General features: G+C 44.6%; 1 protein-coding gene and 1 pseudogene across 3 annotated transcripts; both read left to right on the top strand.

Moving 5' to 3' along the window:
- The first annotated feature begins 649 nt into the window (after positions 1–649).
- Positions 650–989, top strand: LOC125516341 (annotated as a pseudogene).
- Positions 990–4,004: 3,015 nt separating this feature from the next.
- LOC125512134 lies at positions 4,005–7,554 on the top strand. Of its 3 annotated transcripts, none has more exons than XM_048677213.1 (6): positions 4,005–4,382; positions 5,019–5,165; positions 5,286–5,373; positions 6,159–6,376; positions 6,498–6,569; positions 7,286–7,554. In XM_048677213.1, exons 2-6 carry the CDS (start codon positions 5,028–5,030, stop codon positions 7,286–7,288), a joined length of 519 nt encoding a protein of 172 aa, XP_048533170.1. In that variant the 5' UTR covers positions 4,005–4,382; positions 5,019–5,027; the 3' UTR covers positions 7,289–7,554. The 3 variants fall into 3 exon arrangements, with proteins under 3 accessions (XP_048533170.1, XP_048533169.1, XP_048533168.1); XM_048677212.1 differs by lacking the exon at positions 7,286–7,554 and adding an exon at positions 6,799–7,066 and having other exon boundaries at positions 6,498–6,634; XM_048677211.1 differs by lacking the exon at positions 7,286–7,554 and having other exon boundaries at positions 6,498–7,066.
- Positions 7,555–10,374: the final 2,820 nt, after the last annotated feature.

The following is a 10,374-nucleotide window of genomic DNA, read 5'->3' as shown; positions in this document are numbered from 1 at the left end:
ATTTTCTGCACATAAAACAACATCATGGCAATTCTGCTGAAAACAACGTCAGTCCGGGTTAGTTCCATTCAAATCATACAAGTTAGAGTCCAAAACAAGGGCAAAAGTGTTTGGAAAAGTAGATATGACGGAGACATATCAGAGTCTAGGATCAAACATATGATGTTGACTGTAAAATGTTTTCTGGTTCTGTTTATTAAGGCTTACCACCCAAATGTATGAACTTTTTTTTAAAATACGTGATTTTTTCTTATCAAAATCAATGAACTTTTTTCAAAATCATGAACTTTTCAATTTTTTTTTCATATTCATGAACTTCTTTGAAGATCTATGAACCTTTTTCAAATCCATGATTTGTTTTTCTTTTTTGTGCTTTTTTGAGATGTGGTAGAACTTGTTCAACCAAATTTCTTTTCTTACATCCTTTAAATTTTCTTTAACAAGTAACTTGAGCAATGTGTCATCAGAGAAAAGCAGTCAAACTTCCACGCTAGATAACACAATGAGCGAAATCAAACTGATCCATAACATATCACGTGCGTCGGAAACTAATATTGAGCGAAACTCACAAACGAACTCTTTTTCGAGCCACCGCAACAACCACCTCACAAGACAAGTCAACCTCTCCGGAGGGAGAAGAAAAGCGAAGATGTCGGGCCGCGGCAAGGGTCTCTGCAGGGGCGGCTCCAAGTGCCACCCGAATGTCCTCCGCGACAACATCGAGGGGATCACCAAGCCAACGATCCTTCATTTGGCGCGGCGTGAAGCCCATCTCGAGGCTCATCTACGAGGAGACCTGTGGTGTACTCAAGATCTTCGTTGAGAACGTCATCCGCGACATCGTCACCTACATCGAGCACGCCCGCCGCAAGACCGTCACTGCTATGGACGTCGTCTACACGCTCAAGCGCCAGGGACGCACCTCTGCGGATTGGGAGTCTAGGCTCCAGCACAGGCTCCCGCACACGCATCGCCAGATTGGTTGTTAGCGTTAAGGTATTCAGGATTTTTTTTGCACGGTGATATGTGTCTCGTTGAAATTATAAAGATTGTAGTATAAGTCACATAAAGACCGACATGAGAAAAACTAAAAAGACAACAGAACGTCTCTAAGCTTGACACCAACACTCGCCACATGTCTCTGGCACCACCACAATAGCCACCGAAAGAAAAAAAAGAGGACGGATCACCTCCTCATCCGAGCTCGATGCGGCTTCATCGCTTATATGAGCTTTGCGGACGTCCAAGATGGCTCGCCAAACCCGAAACCATTACCTTTGAACGAATCAGACCAGGACAACACCCCAGACACGCCATTGAATTCCAGATCTGGCACCCCCACATGACTAAGACGTTGGAGGAGGAAATCATACCTGCTATCCACGAACCACGAACCCAACACACGTTCCTTGTTCAAGGTGTCGTCGATGAGGACCACAATCTGCATCCTCTCCTCGACTAGCTCCCAAGCTCAGTGCCAAAGTTGGAGTTGACACCGTCGTAATGGTGGAGCCCGAGGACACTTGTCCATCACAAGGATGCCGTCGCTACCATGACATCCCCGCTTTAACAGAACGGTTCCCAAATCCATCATCGACCATAGAAACGATCGCCTCGCTAGAGAAGAATCCGAAGCTTCTTTATTCAGCATCACTGTAGCCCCCGTCGAAGCCAAGACGTTGAACGACCCAAAACCCTAAACTTCTTGGGCCTTAAAACCTAAAGCTAAAAAGATCCATGCGCGCGGGATCCGGCGATTCCCCTCACCACCGACGACCAAAAGGTCGCCGGCGAAGGAGAACCGCTCGCCGGAAGGAGCGGCTCTCCTGGTGTTCAGGATTTCGGTCGTTAGTGTAATCGCAACATCTCGATGTAGAATGGAATGGAAATTGAACTACGCTTCGTTTGGATGTTTCCATTGGAGAGCTCCCTATTGAATTGGTCTGAATTCCAAATCAGTGAGGAAACTGAAATGGCATGAATACGAATTCACATGTTTGGTTGTCCAGTGAACTGGCCCTTGAAATGCCTCTAAGATTTCAATACCAAATCCTGTTTGGAAGACAAACTTTGGTATTGCATATCTACATGGTGGAGCAGTGCTCTGGCTGCACAAAAAGAGGAGCAGCTCCTACATCCGTCATTGTGGAGTGCTGCAGAGAAGAAGCTGCAGCTCGTGGAGAAGGGAGGACCTAAGGCGGGCCACGATAGGCAAGTACGGCAGCCGCACGTCGCTAGGAGGGCGGAGCCGACGGCGGGGCGTGTCGGTCCTGGGCCGTCGTCGACCGCCATGGCGGTGGCGGGGCGCGGCACAGGGTGATGGGAGATGGCGAGGGGACGGCGGGAGATGGCCAGATGGCGTGGGGTCGACGGGAGAAGGGATGGGGAAGAAGGGATGGACGGACCTACGCCGCCGCCGGTCGCCGTGGTGGTCCCCGCCGCCACGACCCAGGTCGTCGCTTCGTTCGCCCCTCCCGTTTCCCCTTTCGCTGCCTTCTTTTACTGTTTCGCGGGCCGAACCGGTACGTTTTGTGGGAGATAGCGATCACGGGCCAATTCGGAGCGCCACCCCTCCGAAACGTGGGAGGAAGATTTTCACGGGAGCGAAAACGGGCCTGAATTGCTTTTTCTTTTCCAATACGAATTCAGCGTCCAGCCAAATGTCTGTATTGACCGAAATCACTAATTAAGGAGTACTCGTTGCAAAGAACACTCCACTTTCCCAGGTCGCGACAAGTGGCGCACATGCAGCACGCCACTTGTCGCAACTTGGGAGTTTTCCCTTTTTTTCGTAGATCCGTTTATTCAAAACGTTTTATCTCTTAAACCGTGCGTCCAAATCTCGAAACATTTTCACCATTGGATTCCTCGCGTCGAGATCTTCAAAACCAGATCTCATGTTGATAGGTTTTGACAAACTTTTTTTTCACAAAAAAAATTGGACGAAAAAACTGGGCGAATAAACCAAACCGGGAGCACGGTTTTTTCCCTTTTCGAAAGAGGCACGCCCGTGCCTCTCGCGAAATCACAACCGTGCCTCTCGTGAAAGCAAAACCATAACTCTCGTGGAAGAAAAAAAATAGAAAACAAGTTTTTTTCGTTTCCGAGAGGCACGGCCGTGACTCTCGCGAAAGTAAAACCGTGACTCTCGTGAAAGAAAAAAAAACAGAAAACATGTATTTTTTCCCCTTTCCTAGAGGCACGGTCGTGACTTTCACGAAAGCACAACCGTGCCTCTCGCGGAAGCAAAACCGTGACTCTCACGGAAGAAAAAAAACAGAAAACACGTTTTGTTTTTCCCTTTCTGAGAGGCACGTCCGTGACTCTCGCGAAAGTATAACCGTGACTCTCGCGAAAAAAAAAACAGAAAACGCGTTTTTTTCGTTTCCGAAAGGCACGGCCGTGACTCTCGCTAAAGCACAACCGTGCCTCTCGCGGAAGAAAAACCGTGACTTTCGCGAAAGGAAAAAAAAGAAAACACTTTTTTTCGTGCAAAAAAAGTTGTTTTTTTCAAAAATAAAAATTTTGATCGAAAAGCTAAGAAAGACTGGGAGAAAACCAAAATGTCAAAAAAACCGTTAAAAAGCCGAAAACGCGTGCGGAAAAATAAAAAAAAAACAAAATCTGAAGAGAACGTCCAGAGCACGACACGTGGCGAATGACTGAGAGCGCGCCAAGTAGCGCTGATCGTTGCGAGGCTCCCGAAGGAGCGCTCATTAATTAGTTGCTCCGTGTATTGACCCAGATGATTGCGAAAATCAATTTTCTGGGCTCCAATGAAGACATCCAAACGCAGTGCTAGTTTATCAAAAAAAAAAACAGCAACAGTAAATCCCGTGCGAAGGAATGGGCTTTTCTGATTCCGGCCACCTTTGGACACGTAGCCCATCGCAATAACAATGGGCTAGCAATGGCCAGGCCCAGGCCCAGGCCCAGGCGAGCACTCACGGTTGGCCCACACGGCCTCAAAGCCAGGTACTACTAATACCACCCCTAGGGTTTCCACCTTCTTCCCTCACTCCCTCGCAGCCGCCTCCGCCGCCCACCACCGGCGGTGCGGGGAAATCCACCGCCTCGCAGACGCTTTCTGCCCTACCGAAACCACTAGCCGCGAAAGGAAAACAAGGGACGGAGTGGAGGCGAGAACGCCGGCGTCCTCTCCGGAGCGCGGCGGCGAGGAAGGACGGGACGGCCGAGTTGGAGACGGAGAGCTCCACCACCGGCGGCACCTCTCCCTCCCGCGACCGGCTTCTGCTCACCCTACTCCGGCCCCGTCTCCTCCCGCAGCAGATCCACGCGGCCGGGGCCGAGCCCGTCGTCTCCGGCGGGAGCCCGTCGGCGCCAGCAGCCTTCCCCGGTGTCCACACCAACAATCCTACACAGTAAGATCCCAAACCCACCCCCCACCATTCTCGCCTTCTAGGGTTCCGTTGTCTACACCTACTGGTTTTATGGACGCCCTTCACCTTGATGTATGCCTCGGATCAGCAGAAGTGTGTTACTTGGTAGAGATGTTCTTTCTCTTGGAGAAAGAAGCATTATTCAGTAATCTTCTTTAAGACCAAAGGGTACTGTGTTTGTTCACTTCCTGCAACTTATGGGCTTTATGTAATGTGTCATGTGTGTATAGGTGTAGGTTTTTGTTATGCTGTGGTAGATCTTTGGAAAAGGATCTATGTTGTAGCTGGTTGTCATGGTTAAACTTTCTTAACAGGTGATAGCAAGGTTGTTGTACCAGGAAAGCAATAGACTTGTGAATACATCTTTTTGTTATTGTGGGGGGATATTAGGAAGATCATGTGGCTGCTCATCCTGCACATCTTCTTAATCAAATAATATATTTGAGTTCATAGCATGACACCCTACCTTAGATTTATATTGGTACAGCATTGCTGGACACAACAAACCAACCAGAATCTACATCTGCATATTTTGAGTCTGAGATTTACGTGTCTACTAGTTTGTCTTTTGTTATGTTTAAAGGAAAAAAGTGAAACATTGTCGATTTTCTTCTGTAGGATTAAATCATGGAAAGGCCAAGAGGTAGGAGGAGCTTAAAGGATGCTAAATACTGGCGGTGTTCGAAAGGTTATAAGAACCAACCCGAGCTTCATGAATTTTTTGACACCCCCCCTTTTGTGTGTGGTTGTGGGTGTAAACAGAAGGTATGTGTTTATCGACCACTTATTTTCAGCCATTTCATCTCATTTGTATGTTGTTCTGTTTTGTTCCTTTTGTCCATTGTATATTTCTCTTCTTATGCCAATATTTTTCTTGGATTGTAGCACAAAGGGGATTTCGATTTTTGTTTAGACCATGTCACTGTCAATGGCAGCGGATTATTGGGTGACTTTATAGACCAAGCAGATGAAGGTACATGTCTCATGTTTGGAACCAGGAACCAAAATTATTATCTATGACATGTTTAGTAACTGCATAACTGTTCATGTCTGTTGCTGTTATTGGGTAGTTGTGTCCATGATCAGCGCATGTGTGATTGCTAAAATAAGTCTGTTTGTGTTTGTTTTAAGCATCTGTTATGACTTATAAGTATTCCAGTCAACTTAGAAATTTATATATCTTGTGTAGATTAGAGCTAGTTATGTGAAGGTAAATTCCTAAGTATTGCAATGTCACAAGACATTTGGTTTATTAATTTCGATAGAGTTATTTGAAATGTTGTAGTTATATGACATTAACATGCTAATAGCCTAATTTTAGAGGAAACATCTTAATATCATATTTTAGAGGAAACATGCTAATTTGATTGGGCAACGGGCCATTTGGTTACAGATTTTGATTTGCTTTGTGTTACCCGGCAACGGTTGGACTCACTTTGTGAACTTGAATAGTACAGCCTATAGGCGGTAAATTTCCAAAATAAGTTGAGCTATTTGATTCTGATGTAAAATTTGCAGCCACATTTTTTCACTAGAAAACTCAAATAAACTCAACATTTTTTCTGTTTTAAAACTACCACCTGGGGCCTGAATATGTAGCTTGAAATAGACTAGGGTGAAGATTCCTGTTTTGGGCTTTATCATGGCATGTGGTGCATATTTTAGGAATGTTAGATATTGAAAGCCTGTAGACACTTTATATTGCCATTTTAGGTCATTTTCTCTTACGTATTGGAAATAATCATTTTTATTTTGCAGAATTATGTATAGCATGTACTTATGGCAAGCAGCTGGAGGTGACAAAGAGGATCAAGTACTTAATGAAAGGAAGAAACCCCGAGTCACCCACACCTCGGGTTATTCCTTCAGATTTGGACGTAAAGTATGAAAAGATGATTGGAGATTACCCAAAGGGTGGGATTGCTCAGTTAATCCTAATGGGGCTGATATTGAAAGAGCAAGGGATACTGAATGAGGTGAGCTGCATTCAGGTCTTTACCTTTTGCTGTTGCTTCTGATTTCCTTGTTTTCAGCTATTGATTGTTTCTATGATTTGCTTCTATCTTCTGTTCTAACTGTTGTTCTGTTGTTTTGCAGTCGTGCACTTGTATTTATAAGGCTTCGAATGTGTCTGTGATACCTGAAAAAGATCCAGCACGAATTGTTGCTGCACTGGCTGATGGTTTCCCATTAAATGCTGGTGTTATTCATGGGAAAAAGCTATCACAACTCAGGTACTGTCAAGCTTACAAAGCTCCTAGTCTTCGCCGAGTCATTCAGAAAAGGGATATGGGTAGGCTTAAGGGGATTCCTGGGCATGCTGTGCTGTTGGTTGGGGCTGGTAGAAAAGAAGGCAAATTATATTATTATTTCATGAACTCTTGGGATGAATTTGCAGTTCGTAAAAATAACCGTGGTGAGATAGTTGGGCAATCAATTGGAAAAATAAGTGCAAACAGGTTGTACCGAAACGTGATACGGTTGTCACGCTTCAAGGAAGCCGAAACAGCTGAAAGTCTTTTGCCTCAGCCCCTGCCTGTTACTGCTGATTGCCGTAATGTAGTTCTGCTTGTTCCTTAGTTAATTTGTAATCGAGTATTTAAATGAGTACTTTTGGATATATGTAATGTTTGAATATATAATATTTTGGCCACCACTTTTTTTTCTATCTTTTGGTTGATAATTCTCATATAAAGATTGTCCTTGGGAGCGGCCCCAGTTCAAAACTGTATAGTTTTTGGCACGAAAATTAAAGAACGCACATGGAGAGAAAATTTCACAAGTTTTGGGTGATATTACAACTGACTAATTGGCATGATAAAATAGAGGAGATTGCCTAATATAGGTAAATGTAATCAAATCCCTAAAAAAATTATCCAAACGAGTGATGCAACGCGATACACCTTATATTTTGGGTTTTTTCTTAAAAATCTATACACCTTATATCAAAGAACGGAGTGAGTATGAAATATAGCTCAAACCCATCCGTGGCACTTATGTGTGGGTCCAATTTGTCCGCGTTTACTTCTCTTCCTTCCCGTCCCCTCCTATGCGGTCACTGCTCCCCTTCTCCCTCCTCCAGCGAGTGTGCACAAAGCACTACAGCAGGTAATATTTGTACATACTTTGGAAAAAATCATACTCTTTTTCTGGATAAGTGCGGTTGTTATTGAAACAACTTTCGACTAGGGGTACTTCACTAACGTGGTCTTACAACAAAGGTTGCGCACACTTTACAAGAGTGACACAATGATATTCTTTTTTGCGAAAAGATCAAATCTATTATAGAACTTTACCGGAAGTATAAAACACCTCAAACATAATAAAAATTACATCGAGGTCCATTGACCACTTTGAACCCTCTGTAGAATTACTGGCCGAAGTTAACTCAAACCCTCTTCCAAACTACTGGCCGAAGTTAACTCAAACCCTCTTCCAAACTCCAGGCCGAGTTCTTGGAACCCTCTCTCGAACTCCAGGCAGGCAGGATCGATCTGAGTCTCAAACACAACTCCACACTAGCTAAATACCCGTACGTGACGAAACAATATCTATACCAATATAAAAAGATCCAAAGGGGCAGATCTAACTAATTTCGGCCATCGAACTAAGTTAATCCAACGATCTAGATTGCTTCAATACCAATATAAAAAGACCCAAAAAGGCAGATCTAACTGATCTCGGTCATCGAACTAAGTTAATCCAACAATCTTGCACTACTAGAGAAAAGTCTATACACAGAATCTTACCAGCAGCGCCCTTTAAAATTAGGCGCTGCTGCAAAGTAGCAGCAGCGCGTGCGCTAGAAACTTGCTGCTGAAACAAGTTTATCAGTAGCGCGCACACTCCAAGAAGCGCTACTGCTAAAATTGCTACGGACCGTAGCAGTAGCGCATTCACGCAATAATCACTACTGCTAAGTTTACTACTAAAATTTAGTCCCACCTTGCTCCGTGAAGAGAGTTTGTACCACCTTAAATATGTTACTTCTACAACTTTCACAAGCACTTGGTCTTCATTGAACTCTATGTGTAGGATCTGTGGACGCAATAGGAATCCTCGCTAGTTCTAAACCAACCGGCGAGGATTCCTATTGACAAATCAGATTGTACACAAAAAGACCATTGATGATCAATGTATTTTTTATGTCTATGTCTATTTTTACATACTGACACATAGCAGTAGCGCGTTCTCGGCGAAAGGCGCTACTGATAGGTCGTTTAGCAGTAGCACATTTTTCTATAGCGCGCTACTGCTATGCCATTCCATCCCCCCACTCACCTATCTGATCGAGATCACACTCACACACACTCACTCGGTGTCCTCCTCATCACCCCCCTCGCCGCCGGTCCTCCCCCGTCGCCCCTCCTTCGATCTGCGCCGCTGTCACCTCATCCTCCTCGCTGGACTCGGTACCGGCCTCCTCCTCTGTCCTCCCTCCACTCGCCGCCGGCCGGCCCCTCCTCGCTCCGCCTTCCTCCTCGATCCGTCCTCCCTCCACTCACCGCCGGCCGGCCCCTCCTCGCTCCGCCTTCCTCCTCTGTCCTACTATCTTCTCCCTCCTCGAGTCACCCCTCCTTCTCCCTCCTCCCTGCTACATTTTGATTTAGTAGGCTAGTTCATATGCAACATTTTGATTTAGTTGATATGATTCAGTTGATTTAATAGGCTAGTTGATTTAGTTGATTTAGAACATTTTGATTTAGTTTATTTAGTAGGCTAGTTGATGTAGTTGATTTAGTAGGCTAGTTGATTTAGAACATTTTGATTTAGTTGATTTAGTATGCTAGTGGATTTAGTATGCTAGTTGATTTAGTTGATTTAGTATGCTCGATTTTATTGTTATTTTTTTGTACATGGATAGGTAGATGCTTTTGTTTTTTGTAATAAGTTATTTTTTGGCAAAATGTAGGTGCCAATTTAGTTAAATTTGCCAGTTGTTTGTTTAAACAATTGTCTTAGGCAATAGGGGCCAAATTAGGATTATAATTGTCCATAAAATTGTTTCTCGTGGAAGAATCAAAAATATCACATGCTACTGTTTTTCTTTTCTATGAAGTGAATCGTTAATCCTTTGCTCATATTGCTTTAGGAAAATGGCGCCATCACCAGCACCACTATGTCGACTGTGCAAGTCAAGGTGCGCCAGCAGCCTTGCAACTGGCAAGCTGTTCGGCATCTACTTCCAGCCGAGTTTTCGTCATGCGGCGGTAAGAAATTAGATGAAATGTAACAACTATTTTATTTTTAGTGTTGGCATTACTGCATTGTGTCATTTTGCTTTTCTTACACAGATCGTCCCATGCAATGTGAGGTTGAAATTCAACAAGCTGACAGGAGACACTGTGACATTTGAGGCTCCTGGGGGGCCGTACACTATGGAGGTCGAGAAAGGACGCAATATGTCGCAGATTGGAGGAGATGGATGGGCCCGTTTCCTCGCCGCATGCGTCTTACTGGTGGTGAGTTGATCAGCTTCTCCTTCAGAGCAGAAAGACCCAAGTTGGCTGTCATTTATCTCAACCTGGTGGAAGATGATGAAAATGATGAAGATGACGAAGATGATGAAGATAATGAGGACCTACTCGATGAAGATGATGAGAACTCACTTCATGAAGTCATTGTAGCTCAAAGAATGAGGCTGAGCGAGAACTAGTAGAAAAAGGGTCAAATGTGAGACACATTAGTTTCGGTTTGTAACAGAACCGGCATTAATGTGTTCATTGGTGCCGGTTCCAACGGCTAGGCGGGAGGAGCTCTTTAGTACCGGTTCATGGCGAACCTTTAGCACCGGTTCGTGTCACAAACCGGTACTAATGAAAGTGGTGGCAGGATGTAGTCAGAGTGGGGCCCCTCCAACACCTTTAGTACCGGTTCATGGCACGAACCGGTATTATCGTCGTGAGGATTCGGAGGATGAAAATAGATTTGAATTCTGATGTGCGGTTTGAAAGATATGACTTTTTGAATTTTT

The sequence above is a fragment of the Triticum urartu genome, chromosome 6 (genome assembly GCF_003073215.2).
Source record: "Triticum urartu cultivar G1812 chromosome 6, Tu2.1, whole genome shotgun sequence".
Classification (NCBI taxonomy): domain Eukaryota; kingdom Viridiplantae; phylum Streptophyta; class Magnoliopsida; order Poales; family Poaceae; genus Triticum; species Triticum urartu.
The sequence above is the reverse complement of the archived record's forward strand: the minus strand, read 5'-3'. Positions and strand labels throughout refer to the sequence as shown.

Excerpts from the sequence above, each read along its gene's own strand:
- LOC125512134 (XM_048677211.1), top strand. The coding sequence starts at position 5,028 with ATGGAAAGGCCAAGAGGTAGGAGGAGCTTAAAGGATGCTAAATACTGG. Across the intron at positions 5,374-6,158 it reads TATAGACCAAGCAGATGAAG|AATTATGTATAGCATGTACT; the intron begins GTACATGTCTCA and ends TTTATTTTGCAG. Across the intron at positions 6,377-6,497 it reads AGCAAGGGATACTGAATGAG|TCGTGCACTTGTATTTATAA; the intron begins GTGAGCTGCATT and ends GTTGTTTTGCAG.